Source organism: Amblyomma maculatum, chromosome 10 (assembly GCF_055883805.1).
Source record: "Amblyomma maculatum isolate TAMU_Amacu chromosome 10, ASM5588380v1, whole genome shotgun sequence".
In the NCBI taxonomy this organism is placed as follows: domain Eukaryota; kingdom Metazoa; phylum Arthropoda; class Arachnida; order Ixodida; family Ixodidae; genus Amblyomma; species Amblyomma maculatum.
In genome coordinates, this window is record NC_139353.1 from 131,213,347 (window position 1) to 131,231,354 (window position 18,008).

The 18,008-nt window shown below is 42.8% G+C and overlaps 1 protein-coding gene across 1 annotated transcript in view; it reads right to left on the bottom strand.

The window, feature by feature from the left end:
• Positions 1-414: 414 nt before the first annotated feature.
• Positions 415-18,008, bottom strand: part of LOC146177469 (uncharacterized) — a 34,439-nt gene continuing 16,845 nt past the window's right edge. The window contains exons 4-6 of the mRNA XM_084581573.1: positions 15,682-15,759; positions 8,997-9,053; positions 415-501 (exon numbers count right to left, since the gene is read on the bottom strand). Of these exons, the coding sequence (XP_084437699.1) occupies positions 415-501; positions 8,997-9,053; positions 15,682-15,759 (222 nt within the window). The remainder of the gene's footprint in view (positions 502-8,996; positions 9,054-15,681; positions 15,760-18,008) is intronic.

Below are 18,008 nucleotides of genomic sequence, written 5' to 3' on the forward strand. Positions count from 1 at the left end.
AACTAATAATTCGGCGAAGCCAGCTTGATAATCAAAGTCGTGTGGCTGTTTTCGCTTGCACATAATGTTTCCTTTATTGAAAAACACATGCATGATTCTTTACGTGCTCTGTTTATCTTGGGGCCTCAGTGAAGGGGTGATGGAGCTGCTCAACCTGCCCTTAATGACGCTTTCATCCTGCCACTCTCGCAGCATCTCGTGCATGTCCTGCACTTGTGGAGTATAAACTAAAACGAATATTACCTCACTTTATCATTCCTTCACATTGAAGGGATGTCGCAGGGTTTGCCTTCAAGCACTCGGGAATTGTGCGTCAATTCTATAACCTGTAGAAATACCATTTCGTTGCACAATGCGTACAAAAATAAAACGCGGACGCCCCACACAATTTTATGTTTTATTGAACTCTGTTGTTTAGAAGAGCGTGTCCCTTATCCACTTTATCCCAAAAAGGGCAACAGCTGTGTCTTCTGTGAACACTTTGTTTCTTCCAGCACACTTCTGCGTATGAGAAAAGGAGATGCGTTAACACCGAGACGTTCTTCTTAATACGCTTATTGTTCTGCGGGTGCCTGACTGTTGGCGAGCAATTCATCACAAATATTTTGCCAGTTATTATTGCATTAGCAAGCGAAAACAGTTGCAATTTCTAAAGACGTAAGCGAAAACGAAAAATTCTGAACCTAATTTTTTCCCATATTATGTAACTGCATCGTAATAATCCATTCATCTCCAGATCCCCTTGACAGTCTTCTATTTCTGGCAATTGGTTTCCAACGAAGGACTCCTATTAAAGCTTTCATCGCACTAATGGCAGGAAATATTTCAGAAACTAAATTTTGTTTGATATCGGAAGCTTAGACAATTTCTTTGAAAATGTTCATGAAAGGAGCAAGAAGCAAGGCGCCTGCGTGCTGTGTGATGCCAATGCATTATAAAAAACTCCAGGTAGTCGAAATATTCAGAGTCCTACAATACCGCATTTCTCATAGCACGAGCAGCTTTGGGACGGTAAACTTCATAAAGTTGCAAAACCGTGAAAAGATTCAGTACAATTATTGATAAAGATAGAGCCAATTGACCTTCTACAGCAGTTTTAACTGCTCGATGCTAGTGCAGATAAATCAAAAAAAAAAAATTCTGCGGTACATTCAAAACTTGAACAGTTCCTACCAGCACTACCTACCAGTGGCTTGCCACATCCCGTAGTTAGCGCTTAATAAATGGAGATTAAAATGCTGTACTTGTGTTTTGGCGCATTATATTTTTTACTGACTGCTGAAATGTTTCTTTCAAACAAAAGAAGATCAACTGTGAACTAACTTACGAATAATGTTTTTGTTGGTCGATTCATAACTTTTAACATTGCGAAGTTACTCAGCCTATAATGGTCGTTGTAGGGGAGGGCTCCGGAAATGTTCACCACACGTGCATTCACATCGCAGAGTGTACGGGCATCACGCCCCTCGCCGTCGTTGAAAAGGGGCCGGAGCGCCCACGATCGCACCACCGTACGTCTAATGAGGTGTCCAGCAAGAATCATAACCGCTAAATGAGCCACCACTACACAAGGACTAAGAACGTTGCGAAGGCTGTAAGCGCATACATATATATACATATACATATATATATATATATATATATATATATATATATATATATATATATATATATATATATATATATATATATATATATATATATATATATATATACACACGAAAGTCAGACATTTTGAAGAAAGGAACTTCAGACATCTTAAGTTGCGCGAACAAAGACATACACAAGACAGGGTACAGGACGAGCACAAACTGCCAACTGTTTATTGGAAAAAAAGAGGAACGTATATTTAAACCCTCGGCCACTCAGGCTTGTATAGCGCCTTCGCACTCACCCCACTCGGTATCAAAATTCATCAATGACAAGCCTAGGCGTGTATGTTTAAACACAGCAAGGTTAGCGATAAGTAAACGACACAGATCTTAACAACAGTCAATCGTATCAAAGCAGTGTCAAGACTTGAAGCAAAAGCAATCAAAACCAAACAACGTAAAATATAGAACATACACCAAGGTAAAAATAAGGTAACTAGCAAAAACAAAGGAATAACAGTCGTAGCTCTGGTAGCAAAAGCAGTCTAACAAAAAGGCCGTAAAAGACAAGAACAACCAACAAGGTAAAATGCCAACCCCAAGGGTAACGAACAAAAAATTGTAAATTTCTCGTAGCAAAGGCAGTGTCATGTATACGAAGCAGAAGCAGTTAAAACCTAAAATATAGGAAAGGTAAAATAAAAAATTAATAATACACAAATAAAAAAATTAAAAAGGAATATATATATAGAGAGAGCCACTACCAGCAAAGACAGGTCGTCAGAAGCAGGTAACAAACAGTAGGCACTGGGACACTCATTTCAGATCATTTTATCGAGGAAAGATACTTCACTGCTGTAGAGCACGACAGAAGACTCACTGATACAGTCAGTCCCTCTTATATTTATAAAGTTGGCTTCCATGATTTCACGTGCGAGTGATTTGCAGCTCTTGTCGAGAATCCTAATCGCATTCAGCCGAGGATGAAAACCCTTGCAGGACACGCAATGCTTAGCCAAATTAGAACCTTCCTCCGTTGTTAATGATAAGTTATGTTCCCGTGCACGATCGTTCACGTAGCGTCCAGTCTGGCCTATATACACTCTTCCACAAGACAATGGTATCTCGTAGACAACTCCGATGGCGCATTCCGCAAAGGGCCTAGCATGTTTCTTGCCGCAGCTGCTCTTCTTTGTTCCTTGTTTGGCGATAGCGGGGCATAGCTTTGCCGCTTTGAAAGGCGCTGAAAACCACATCGGTACTTTGATCTTCCCCGCCACCTTCTTTAAGTTGTGCGATACCTTGTGCACATGCGGCATGACTAACGGTTTTCCTTTGCTTTCAGCCCTTTGCCGCACTATTCCCTTTATCTTTTGCAGCAATGTCTCAGCCACAGCCGCCACGATCGCACAACGGAAACCGGCAGAGGAAAGCCTGCCCACCTGATCATTAAAACTTTTCTGCATTATGTGTGGACATGACTTCATGAGAACGGATTCCAGGCACAGAGCGACAACCCCCTTTTAAAAATATTTGAGTGTGCCGAGCTATAGGGCAACAGACCCTTCTAAACTCTGGGGCGATACAACCAGCAAACATTGCTGTTCGAAAGGATTACGTGGATGTCTAAAAACTGTCGGCAGTCCCTCGAAGGCATTTTATGAGTAAATTTTAAACCTTTCCATGCTGCCTAAACTGATATAAAACATCATTCACCGTGTTCTGGTAGTACCTCATAGCATGGCGTTTGCTCAACAGAACTAAAAAATCATACACGTATCTGAACACTTAAAATATCTTGCTGCCATCCAGGGCTGTCGTCAATGACTGGTCAATATGAAATAAAAAGATGTTGGTTAGTACTGGTGCTACGCATGAACCAATGCGTAGGCCGCGGCGTTGCAGATAATGGTCTTTGTCAAATGAAATAAAGGTGCTGCTGAAGTAACATTCCAGAGTCATAACATCATCTAATGACATACCTACAGAATTCTAGAAAGACACTTCTCCATGTTCTTCCACACATGCCCTTACCGATGCGAATAAATCCGCGTGCGGTATGGAGTAGAAAAGATCTACGACATCCACTGAAAACGCGAACCCATTGAATGGTTGTGCCCCAGATACTCTGTTACATCGTTTGAGCTTTTTGTGACGAAAGCGTCAGTTACCTGCAGTTCGTTCAATTGTTTAGGAAGAAACCGACTGACCTGGATCTGCCAAGAGCCCTTTTCAATGACAATTGCCCGAAACGGGATGTCCCGTTTATGAGTTTTTGCCGTAAAAAATACACTTAACGAATCGATATACACTTGTCAGTCTTATTTCCCTGTTGTTTGTTCTTGTCTTTTACGGCCTTTTTGTTAGACTTGTCAGTCATGATAACTGCTTTTGCTACGAGGGCTACGACTGCCATTGCTTCTTTTGCTAGTTACCTTTGGTTTTTACCTTAGTGTGTGTTCTGTATTTTACGTTGTTTGGTTTTGATTGCTTTTACTTCAAGTCTTGACACTGCTTTGATACGATTGACTGTTGTTAAGATCTGTGACGTTTACTTATCGCTAACCTTGCTGCGTTTAAACATGCATGCTTAGGCTTGTCATTGATGAATTTTGATACCGGGTGGTGTGAGTGCGAAGGGGCTATAAACGCCTGAGTGGCCGATGGTTTAAATATGCATTCCTCTTTCTTTCCAATAAACAGTTGGCAGTTCGCGCTCGTCCTGTACCTTCATGATGGAAAATAGCGCGAATGTACACGAAGGACGGAAGGAAGTAAGACACGGACAAGCGCTATTTTCCTTCCGTCCTTCGTGTACTTTCGCGCTATTTTCCATCATGAATGTTAACCAACTCGCCCAACTTTCGGCATTACTTATCCTGTACCTTGTCTTGTGTGTGTCTTTGTTCGCACAACTTAAGATGTCTGAAGTACTGCACCAACTAGGCCGGCAATCACATCTTACTGAAGAAAGGAAGTATATATTTTTACATTCCGGCCGTGGGACCGGCCTTCGGCATTAACGAATACCCGACACACGGCCGAAACAACAAAATATATTAACCCTTTCTTCATTACTTCTGACTTTCTTCAAACGTGTTCTCAGCGAATTCCAAACAACACCTCTTTTGAACGCAACTTGAACCAAGGAATAAAAGAAGCGGTAGAGCCAAGCTGGGGAAACCAAGCAGATGTCTTCTTATGTCATGTAGTGCTCCCCAGAGTAAATTTATACTTTGTGTAATTAGTTAATGAGCGTAAATGAATTAGGCAAAATCTTTATTCAAGTGCCTTTCGTTAAGTCGTGGAGTGGGTTTAAATTCAACTGTTCCAGTTTTTTCTGCTAACGTTTGTATATTCTGTGTGATCGTTTTTTACGGCATTTCTAGAAAGCCCTGGTATACACAAGACTGGTATACACAAGCATGGTATACCATGGTGGAGCTTGGGAAAACTGCCCCATATTATGGGCCTGCGTGTGTCACTGGCGCTAGATGGCATTTATAGGCAGTTTTCCAGAGCTTCTCTTCAAGATAAGTGTTGTATATCACGTTTGCTTACGACTGTACGTTGGAAGAAAAAATTGGCAGGTTGTTTCTGAACCCCCTGGAGAACTTGATAAAACCCACTTGGCCTAAAGCCAAATAATGAAGTTTTTGAAGTCAACCAACTAATTAGACGGATTGTGAAAGTACTCAAGAACGCTACATAACGTCACATATTTGAATCTTGTTTCACCCAGCTTCGCTGTACGGGTTTCTTTTAATCCTTGATTTAATCTACAGGGTCCTGAATATTTGGCGGCTGGGTTTTAAAAAACTGGTATGCAAAATCTACTGCCTCATTCGAGCTCAAATAAAGTTTATAAAGTAGCAAATAATGGTCTGCGTTATCTGATAAGTGATTCAACATCGGCACTTACCTAGATTTTCCGGAATCGATGGAAAACTGCTCTCTGCGGCGTGCACAATTTTCGCAGCCAGTCGAGAAGCTGCGTTCACATGATGCGCCATCTGTCGAGCGCCGAGGCAACCGCCGTCTCCGGCAAGGCCGTTGGCGCGCTTGTTTTGAAGGTGCAGATTGTCAGCTCGTTTAAAATAATGCCACAACGAAGAGTCACCGCTCCTCTTACTAAAGACGTAGTAGAAATGCTACATCAGCAGCATTAGAAACAATAACAAATATTAACCCGTCGCTTGCTCTTCCACTATGATTCCGATACCGTCTGCTTTCGACTGTGGATCTGTTCGGACGACCCTTGTTCTGTTCTCATCCCGAGGGAACATCTAACTTTTTTGTGTGTTCGCCCTATAACGGATTGTGTGCTGCAGAGATATGCGTTCATTTACACCGAGAGGAGAGGCGGCAGCTGTGTCGTGGCTTGTTGAATCCGGGTCAGTTCGCTGCGTGCGCACGAAATTCAAGGTAAAATTTCGCCTTCGTCCTCCCTCTGAAAGGTCACTGCTATAATGAAAGAAAATATTCGAAGAAAGAGGCTGTCTCAAAATGAAAGAAAGAAGTGATAAAGGGGGAACACATCGCAGCATTGCAGATGCCCTTGAGGGTGCATCTCCCTCGGACCCGCAGATATCCTGTACGCGCGCTGCGCTGTTATTCGGAGTGAGCCTGTCAACGATAAGTCGCGCGATCAAACGCAAGGGCTTCTATCTGTACAAAATGCAAACTATGCAAGCGCTCTCAGAAGATTACAGAGACCGTCGGCTTGAATTCTGCCACTCGGAACAGCAAAGAATAACTCAAGACCGGGGACATCTAAACTTTTTATTATTCACTGATGAAGCCATCTTTCACCTGTGTGGAAAAATCAACAAACACAACATACGGTTTTGGGCAAAAAACAATCCTCGTTTTTTTTTTTTTTTTCCACTAACGGCAAGACCCTACATATTATGGTTTGGTGGGGATTGTGGCGCGATGGGCTCGTTGGGTCATTTTACTTTGAGGACACCGTCACTGCCGAATCATACTTGGAAATGCTGCAGCAGAAGATTCTTCCAGGGCTAGAAGAAATACATATGAAGAAAGAGACCTGCATATTTCCGCAGGCCGGACATCCTGCTCATTACACCAGAAGTGTCCGAAACTGTCTGGATGCAACATCCCCTAACATGGGGATGAGTCGAGGCTCGTCCAACATGTCAGGGCTGCCCGGTTCACCTGACCTAACTCCACGCAATTTTTTATGGGGCTATCTAAAAAGCCGCGAGTACAGCCGAGGCCGACTTCACAGTTGTTCTGAGCTGAAGCAGCGAATTGAGGCTGCTTGTGCAGAAATCACGGAGCGGATGAGGGCATCTGTCTTCAAAGAATATGAAGAAAGATTGCAAAAATGTATTGAAGCCGCCGGAGGACACTTTGAGGTATAAATCACAGCAAGCACTTCGACATGAACGCTTGAGTACAGTTCGATGTAAGTGCGTGTTACAGTCTCGGGTGTTTCCAGTACGATCTCTTTCATGGCCCATGAGCAACTTGCGGACGTTGAACCACAGAAAATGATCAACTAGATTCGACCAGAAATTGACGGCACCGGAATGATAGCAGGAGAGCAAGCGACGAGTTAATATTTATTATTGTTTCTAATGCTGCTGATGTAGCATTCCCACTACGGTTTTTAGTAAGAGAAGCGGTGACTGTTCCTTGTGGCGTCACTTTTAACGAGCAGACGATCTACACCTTCGAAACAAGCGCGCCAACGGCCTTGCCGGAAATGGCGGTTGCCACGCCGCTCGACAGATGGCGCACCATGTCAACGCAGCTTCTCGGCGTGCTTCTGCGAAAATTGTGCACGCCGCCGAGAGCAGTTTTCCGTCGATTCCATAAACTCTCGGCAAGTACCGGTGTTTAAACACTTATCAGATAACATAGACCATATTTTGCTACTTTGTGAACGTTATATCAGCTCGAATGGGGTAGCAGATGTTGCATAGGAATTTTTTTTTTTAAACCCGGCCCCCAAATATTCAAGACCCTTTATGTAAAACATCCTTATATATAAGCCGTGAACAAGACAATTCCATATCACTTTTTAAAATAAAAGAAGAACTAATTTTGTAAAGCCTTGCAGCCCAAGAAATCCTACGCTTTTTCTATACGAAATCGAAAGGGCATAAGAGACCCGCTGAAAGCTAAGTACAGAAGCTACGTGAATAGTGCTACGTCACTGTGGAGGTACCGGTCTACCATGATAGCGTTTAACTAAAGGGTGTCCTCGCTGTACTGAGGCTGCGAAATTATCAATGTGAAAGCATTTATTGGCTCATACTGTCGTGGACAAAATGTGTCCCGCTTTAGCGGCGGCTCTCAATGGCCGAGGCGGGATGACGTCCTAAATGTCTCGACCAGTCACAGAGCACCACCACAGTATGCGTGAATGCCTCCCTTATATGGCCATGTGCCAAACTGTGATGAATTACTAATTAATGACTTATTGCTAGTTATTAAGTAAATTAATAATTAACTACCTAATGACTGATTACTTAACTGAATAACGAATAATATTTTAACTATTTTCAATTAGTGATAGTTGCGAAGCAGAATGCAGTACTCGGGCTTTCGCCTTGCGTTGCTTTAGTCGCTAAAGTCCGCCGTCATTTTTTTATTTATTACTAACCATACGCAGTTCATGTAGCCTTTGAATGCTATGCCGAGCACTGCAAAGATTTAATTACATAAACGATGCCTGCTAAACTACTATACATTCCGTGATTTGGAAGGCTCCGCTTTCTGAGAGTATGAATTTGCCTTTTTGTAGTAATAACCATTCCGCTGCGAGTGATGAACGCGACAGGAAATCGAAGAAATCCAGGAAGCTCGCAAGGCCATGCAAATAGTAACCAACGTGTAAGAAGTAAAAGACAATATGGGATGTTGGAAACTGCAACATATGCGTCTTGGAGAAAGCGGATAATACTGCCTCCAAAAGTGGCGTTGCAAACCCCAAGTCAGATGAGAGGATGATATGATGGCGCCTTGTTAAAGGTAAGGATTTCTCACCTTCGTGATTAGGACTGGACTTGCACAGCAAAGCCGTAACCTTAAAGTATCTTTGTCGCTGGCTTTATTCACCAAAGCAAAAGTCTATCCTTGTAGGATGATTATGACGCACTAAATGCCGATTGCATTTTATACTTGTTTAGATAGTCTTTGATAATGCAAAATATCCTTTTGAAGAGCATTTAACAGCGCTGCTATACAGAAGTAACAACCAGGGTACACATTCACGCTCGCAGACGCCCGCTAAACTCTGATCAATAGAAAATGAAACATTTTTAATTATCTCCTTGTTTTTGTTCTTGAAGTAAGCCTATATCTCGCGTAATGTATTTTTCTCCCAAATGATAAGGGGATGCAAGATTGTTTCCCTTCTTGCAAAGTACTTACAACACCATCATGATACAGCCCCGAAGGATCGACGCCGGCTCTTTCATCTACCCAGTCCTAAAGGCAAAATAAGAAGCAAACGTTAATATTCATATCAATACGTACAGAAAAAAGACGAATAATGTTAGGCAAAGTTATATAAAGTATCTTTGGAAACATATAGCGCTATTGTTTATAAATGGAACGCGAAGCGAGGAGTCCTCACTAGCAGTCCAGTCTCTGCTAAAAACCTTCCAAGCAGATTTACACCACTGAGAAATTTGATCGCTGTGTTAGTACCGGATAGACGTAACTAGCACTTTGTCGTCGGAAGTACCTGCAACCGATCAATACACATAAGGAATGGCTTGGCGCATAGTAAACCCCGTGGTACGTTTCCGTATACGAACATAGAAAGTGTTCTCGCCCATTAGAGTATTCGCATGTCGCGGTGGTCGAATTGCTTGGCTTTCTGAGTGTTTTCACTTGAGAAGCCGCCGCAATCTGCCGCTTCCAATCGAGCTCTCCAATGGCGGTGTTGTACGCGCGTAAGCCGTTTAGTTCTTCCGCGCTTCGGCACCACTCAGCGTGATTGCCTGCTTGAAGGATGAACCACAGGCGCACTCGAAACTCTTCCGAATTGACGTTCGGCCGCTGGGACTGCCTTCTCACCTTATTGTGGGGATACAAAAAAGCAGACATTGGCAGCAAGGCGATAGTTTCTAGTTTCGTTCACCTGTTTCTTTTTTTCGCAGCCATTACGGCAGCAGCACTACTGCCGCTGTACATTAGGAATACAGAGCGCACGGACAATTGGTGACAGAAACGACAACTTTAAAGATTATCTGCGAGAGGCTTCACGCTAGAACAGGTGACAAAACCACCTGCACTGTAGCCCGAGCAGCCTAAAGCTTCCCGAGATGAACCTGCTTTCCGAAAATGCTGGCTCGGGACTCACCCGCTCCTACGGTATTGTGAACTTTCTTTGTGCCTGATAATATTCGTGTGGACGTTATTTCCAATTGCCCAAAAAAGTTATTGCCCCAAAATTATGTTGCTTTCCGGTCGCGTGGGAGTTGCTGGATTTTATTCGCTTTAATTTGCCGACATTTATGAACAACGAAATGCTTCAAGCGAGTCAGTGATAAGTATAAAAACTGACAAAGCACGGTTTTACACACCATAGAACGAATAAACTACTATTTTCACTAGAACTAACGGAATAAATACATTCCTAAGTATGGAGCGCGAGGGAAATCTGAACAAAAATGGGAATCGACCTTTGGTAATTTAGGAAAATATAGTTATTGCGATGTTCAAAACATAACTGATTTTAGCACACAAAAATATACCAGGTCATCAGCTGAATTAGCATACAATAGTTTATTCGACGTATGTAAAGACAGAAATTAAAACCTTCCTTGAGGTTTGTTTTTTGTTTTCTTGCGTCATGCATTTTCAAAACTGCCATGGTACTTCCACTAGAGTCTCTAAAAAAGTCATTACTTTCGAAACAAATGCACTTTTGACGCGAAAATGTCAGAGTACTCTTTGTCCACAGAATCCTGTGCCGACTTTGTCGGCGTTGTTAGAGCACGATCACGAGCTTTCCTGGTCATAATGTAGTTGGCAGGACACGAGACCATATGGCATCGTCGAGGTGGAAAGAGGGCATGAGATAGAAGCCAAATACTACTGTACCCTTGGATCCCCCTCCAGAAAGGCTGTGAGAAAGCCATGCCGGCATGTTGGTCCGGCCTGGTTAAAGCGAAGGTTTGTGTTTATACCGCATGGTCTTTTATCTAATGTGGTTCGTTAGAAGTGTGAATGAACGAGGAACTGTTAGATAACTAAGGTACAGATAATGGTTTAATGTTTAGGCGAATAGAATTGAGCATGTACGCGACATGAATCAGGAGGTGCAGAGTGAGAGCCGCAGACGGACGCCTTTTAGTCAGACCTTTAAATACAAAGATAAATATTTACCCCAATTTTTGAGCTGATAGCATTCGTAGTATCTTAATCGGAATGAAGGCAATTTGCTTCAGAAACTTTGTCGATTTGGTTGGGGAGGAAAACCAGAGAAAGTTGAAAAATATTTCAAAGCAATCAAGTTGATATCGGCGGCTCTGAAGTGGAGCTTGCGTTAAAAAGGATTTACTAAAGTAAAGTAGGTGTAGTATTATTTGTTTGCAACTACTGTAGTACCTTTCATTGTTGCCTTTTCTTATAAGGCCCCGCGTCAGGCTCTGCACCTTATCAGTGAAGAAAGAAGATATCCTATAACCGCGGTTTAGGGTTAACCCGAAACAAACAGCGACAAAGCTCTCGTCTAAAAGGCGAAACTTATAATTTGCAGTGCCTGACCCCTTCACACCATTGTGTTCAGACTCCTAATAAGCAAACACTGTGGGCGACACCTAAACTGCACTTTCAAGGTGCATGAATGGCAGCATGAATGGCTCCAGCATGAAGCTCTCCTTTGTGGAATCTAGCGCGCGCACAAATCTTGGCTATTGATTTAACGGCGAAACCTTTACCGCCGACCTATGTTACCTCAAACAAACTCATCAACGTAAAGTCGTACACTCCAACGTTACTGCCAAGAGTAACCTAAATAAACATACATGCCGCTTTAGCCAATTCTTAAGAACCTTCCGCGTGGCCTAGGGGCAGCTTTTTGACACAGGGCTCAAGGATTGCGGATTTGTTATTTTCATTTCACCCTCCGATTTCAGAAGAGCTAAAAGGTTTCGCTGTTTCTGCCACCCAAACTCACCTAGTTTCGTGTCTGGCACTGCCCCGGGACTAATCTGTGCCACACGCTAACCTATGTCTGCGGAATGCATGCTCATGACTGTAGAACGCCGCTCTTTTGACGCCCTTACTCACTTGAGGGGCGTCTTATGGCGTTAGAGGCGTTAAGAGTGGGCAGCTATAGAAGACTTAGGTTGTCGCCCTATCCTAGTTGGCACGGACAATCTGGGGCGCAATGATGTAATCGACCTCCCGCAGCCCGCCATGGCTATCCAGAAAATATTCTCAGACAGCCTCTGAATAGTAGCGGGGATGTGATTCCTTAACGCTGTCACCTCCTACACCTAATGGCGAAGAATATTCAAAATATGGCGCCTGTGTGTCCCTGCTATTACAACTGGGGACGGACAACCAGTGGCCAAGATTCTAGTACGACTCGAGAAATTTTCGTCGCCTGGAACACCGAAATTTACAGCAGTCTGGTCAACGACAGCGTTGGAATCCTGAGGGAACACTTGATCCTGTCTCATACTAGGTTTTAAGACAAAGTTAAGTGCAACCGCAGTGGTATGCCCTGAGTGACTACTCTATTGCAAAAGCCCAAACTGGTGAACAAGATTGTGCTCGACATCTGGCGACTTCAGTGGTCCTAGAGAACACTGATGTCCCAGACAGTTTGATAAACTGTCCCAGCTAGCTAAGAAGCAGTAGCTGCGGATTTCGTGCCTACAGCGCGACCAAACATGTGCACTTCCTGCAGCAGATCAACATTGCCGTCGGATGATCGGCACTAACGTTAGTAATACTGTACTTTGATGCAGATATAAAGGCAAATAAGTAATTAAGACCAGTTATGAGCGAAAGAAATCAGCTTCCTGTCACTCTAACTTCTCCCACTGCTTTGACGACCTAGAGATAACATGAAAAAAACCTCCTCTTTCATAATCAGCAAATTGATTCGACCAGTAAACCCTCTCCCCCTGCATTTCTCCCACCAAAAGCATTCCGACAATACCAGTCGCGGATGCTTTAAGGAGTCTAACTTGAAGATCGATTGTGTGTGTGGAAAATGAAGTCTGCATTATTGCATGAATGTCTAAACTTTTTTGCCCCCATGTAGGAAAAATAAAACAATCTATAAAAGTACCCTTAAATTTCCCATTACCGCCCACAATTAGTGAGGCGCGTTATTTTTCGCACAACATCGATCAAAAATTTTAGGGACACGTTGGACCACTAAAGTGCAATGAGGCGAAAGCGTCTGTTGCGAAGTGACCCGAAGCCTTCAACAACGCCACCTTCATCGCTCTTTTTTCACTGCCACCTTCCTCTTTTTCTTTACAGCTCAATTAAGGGGTCTGCTGAGAATTTTTCCGGATACTGCTCCTTTTTTTGCTCTCAACCAATTTGAAACGCCGCTGATACCTGCTATACTACACGGACGCCTAGATCGAATGCCCAGCGGGGTGAACTAGGTATATACGTGAATCGCCTGGTGACGATGCCATGAGCGGAAGTGACGTCAGTCCCACTTCTGGTTATTAGATATGACCGGATGCGACGTCATGACGACATCACACCCAGCCATGACGTCACGACCAATTAAGTCACCATGTGATGCTGACATAGTTATGTCATTACTCATGACTATTAAGTCGTGACTAATGACTAATTAAAATTAGTTCGTGACTAGTTATTCATTAGGTAATACTGGTTAGTGACTAGTTAGCCATTAGTAAGTACTGGTGAGTGACTAGTTAACCATCTAATTGCCTAACTACCATGTTACTCATTACGACTCAAAACATTTACCCGTTAATTACCTTTCAATTAGTTACCGGTTACCGTTTCACTCTCTCAAAAGTGCGACATCCTCTGCCGACAGGTCCTGCTGACAACGATGAAGCATTAAAGGCTTTCGCCTTAATAACTGATTTTGCGGGAGACGGAACCTGTAGGTTATTGTATTATGTATCATACCGTGTCAAGACGCTTTTGCATAAAGGCTTGCTGAGTACCATTATGTACGTCCGCACACGCTCTATTGTTGCCGTCATCTACTGCTTCATCCGCTGCTGCTCCTCATTTCGTGTCGTCAGTTTCTATACTGTTAGATGTATTGAAGGACTCTGGTATCGTGTTGCATGTTAAGTCACGTACAGCGCATCCCCCGGCGCCCGACCTCCTTAGGCATGATACGCACTATGCTTCTGCCTGCACCATGACTCCTTTGGTCAAATGATTAAGAAAAACACCTTGAGTGGGCGCAAACTCCAATTTCATAAGATCAGAACGCGCTCAACGCCGAGAATAGGCTTCACCAAGACATATATGCTTGATATACTTGTGCTGGCATGGCCGATTGCAGGTGGCGTGTCCGCAAAAGGTGACTTCAGAAATTTTGGGCTTGCCAGAACAGGTATTTAGATTCATGAGTTCTTCCAGCAGTAGAGCGCCATAGCCATTAAGCCATTTATAATTGTTGTGGCACAGACTCCGATCCGTGTCGCAGGAGAGGCAATGTAATATACCGACTTGCTAGGTTTTTAGAACGTCGGAAGTTCTACCCAAGCAAAACGATCTGATTTCTCCTAAGAGTACCCATCTAGTCTGCTGCCGTCATTCTTTTTTCAGTACTGTTTACCAAAGGTTTTAAATTCTGCTCATTGTAATAAATGCCAGGAAACATGCAGTAAGCCAAGATGTGAGGAGAACATGGCTGGCTGAAATTGTTCTCGCAAGGCAATATCTGCGAAACTTTATTGCTGCTTTCAATAAGCACGCAAAACACAACGCCTAACGCAAGAGCTGCTAGGGTGCATGTGTCGTTGACTGAGTACCAGAGCCTCTGGGGGTAATTGAGCTCCGATGCAAAGGTGTGTTTTCTGACGTGTCCTGTGATGCTGGAGTAGCACTGCTGTCACATGATACCTTTTGTATTGTGAGGGGCGTCTCATACGTCTAGGAAAAAAGACTGCTTAAATTATATCCCTTCCAAAACATTTATGTCAGTTTCTTTTCAAGCGTATTTCAAAACTCCACATTAATAGTTTGCTCTTCAAATCTATGTCGAAAAGGGTAACCAAGTAGCCTTCACTAAACAATCAAGTTTACAGAAAGGGAAAAGCAACGAAGTAGCGCAACCCCTGAAAAGACTAAGTTTGTTGCAGCTTGCTAAGGAAATTCTTATTTAATAAAAACATAGCAACTGTTATGTAGAATACAAACTGGGAAAGATTAGTGTTTTTTTTTTTTTTTTTCAGATGTTGCCACACCGATCACCATAATCATAGAATGCCTGAAAGATTTGTTTTGACCATATGCTTTTACAGTGTCCTCTTCGTATGAAATGTAGTGTAAATTGAAGGTGGGACGAGAGTAAAAACTTGTGTATAATTTGCATTGAGTGTAGCTTTCATGGTCACTCCAAATGTCCTGAGTCTTGCAGGCGATTTTGCCTAAGATAGCTTTGAGTTATGAGTGCCATAAAGCTTTGAGTTGTGTAGGGAAATAAGACACACACTCTTAATATTTGCAGTCGTTTTTGGTCACAATAATTAGTTGAGCACACGACTAATTTCTTCGGTTCATAAAGTGTTAGTACATTTGAGTCCAGCGATGGTTTTTCAAAAGATATCTTTTGTGTGTTACAAATGTCAGATATCAAAGGGTACTGAGAATACGCAACAATAAATTGACTGTTTGGGGCACGGGTGTTTCGGAAAAAGTGTCCGGACCTATTCATCTGCTTTGATGAAGACAAAGTTGGTATGGAGTAAGAGTTTAAATTCAGAGTTAGTTTTACTCGCAAAAATATGCATCGCCCGTCAGAGGCGTTTGGCATAAAACAGGTACTTACCATTATTAACACATATACATATATGCATGATGCCTTATCTCGAAAAAAGAATAGTGATTATTGATATGGTGCCAGTCTGGGGAAATATACCGGATTGAGGCTTGTCGTTAAAAGTGATGTCATGTTGGCGATGCAAGCGTACACTTCCTCTCGATAGGCGTCCGAGCCCTGGACATAAAAGGAAAATACGTGAAAAGGTATTCGCTAAACGTTAATGTCTATTGCATGACCGCATTTCTGACCTTCCGCACCTAACGAGGGAAAATAAACCGCGCAAGACAGAAAAATGCCTTCAAGGTGGCTTCGTCTTAAGGAGAAAGATGTTTTTGCACATTAACTTAGTGCAGGCAAGCGAATCCGCACGATGAGTCAAGTGCAGCTATTGGCTTCTTTACTGTTACATCTTCGAAACATCGTCTTAGTTTTCACTGCTCCAAACCCGGCGGAAAGATCACGGTGACTTCGGCTAACCAGAAAACCGCGAAATATATTCTCGTATTCCTACGCGCCTCTTTCGCGTAATATACCTTTGAAACCATCCTAGATTTAAGATGTTTTGTAAATGCTCGAATCATCGAGCGAGATGCTGGTGTTATTTGCTGTAGAGCCAGCCTCCGGGCTCTTTGCCGCTTTAATCTTCATCATTTTTGTACTCTGCGTTTGGTTTACAAAAAAAGCTGTTTTTGTTTCCTTTCTGACATGCGCAGGTGACAGAAAGTATGACTCATCATATTAAAAATAAGGAAGATGTTATACTGCAGGAACCATGGATTGCGTAATTTGTTATAAGTTCCAAAATAGTATTTTTAACGTCTCTTACATACTTCTAAAGGAAATAATGACTCGCCAACTCGTGAGTGCTGCGACTTCACCAGATGTAAAGCTAAAGGCGGATGTAGTGCAACATACGTGCAAAATAGCCCGCAAATTGAAGAAGGTGGCGAATCGTTTTAAAGTTATTATAGTCGTTTTAGCCCCCAAGAAACTGCCTCAGCTTAGCAGTCATATAACTTGCGATATTTGGAAGCAGTGCTGTAAGAGTAAGCGTAAAAAGTAGTTTGCAGAATGTTCCCCCAATGTCGTCTCTGTTATTCCCCGCTCCTATGGTAAATCAAAAATGGGCCAATGGGCGATGAGTTAGTTGACCGACTCACGGAGCGCGCAAAAAAAAATCTTGTTACCCATAAATGGACGCACCTGGTGGACTTTTGTATTGCTGGCACTGATTGTACATTGCGGTTTCATTTCACGAGACTCCTAGGTAGAAGTGTGCAATGTCTGTTCGCGAAATCCTTGAGGATTTCTTTGGAATAGCTGGACATGAATATGTAAGTGACACTTCCCATCTCCTCTATGAAATGTTTCCTCTCATCATCAATTAAGCTCCTGTATGCTGATTTTACAGATTGCTTGTGTGGTGACACATGCGCAGGTTTGCGGCCATAAAGGTTTTTGAGACTTTCCATTCGATACGCAGTTGTGATTACCGCCCGTAGTTCGTCCTTTATGTTCCTTCCTTTGTCACATGTGTGTATTTCTTCATTTTGTAATACTGCAATGCCTGAAACAAACAAGCTCGACATTTAACTCTTCTGTTTATGTAAGGGACATTAACAAGGAGGGGATATAGCATTCAGAAGATGCGCTTCAACCCTGCACTGGCGGGAAGCGTTCGTCTTTCAACTGCGGAGGCGAGTCCCAGGATCCCACATTTCGTTATAACCGACTGATGCCGCCACAATTATTTGTATCATCTGAGACGAACTGTCATAACACTAATCCATATTTTGACGGCAACTCCACTTCGTTCATAGAATTGGTTGGTCTTTTGTTTTTTCTTTTTTTGTTTTTTTTTTTGTTTGTTTGCTTTTGACAGCGTGTCACGTCCCGAAGCGACGAAAGCTGTTAGAGACGCCCGTTCATACAAGTGATCACCCGCTGTATCTATGGCCGCGATTAGTTTTCTCGACACTCTATGACAGCCGAATTTGTTTCAAGCTCCTACATTTTGATGTATGAGTGATAGAGGGAGCAGAGAGTGAGCGTGGCGGCTTCATGTGATGTAGTCGGATGTCAGTTAACCGGAAAAAGTATATTGTGAGCGCTATAAGCTACCATGACCATTGATCATTCTAAATTTTTGACGTAAACGATTAACTTGGTTACGTTCAAGACGCTTATTCCTGCTCTTTAAATTAGCTCGGAAACATATATATTTTATAAACAAATACTAACTGCTTTTCCCCACATGCTTTCCAATATATGAAGGCTCTATCATTAAGTAGAACCCAGGTAACGTTAGCCTAGTCATGGACGGCTTCAAGGAGAGTATTGTGAAGTTAAATCGGCGGAAGCGAGAGGACAGAGTCAGGAAGACAACACAGTGCGACACAGTCCCACTAGCTTGCCTGGAGCCA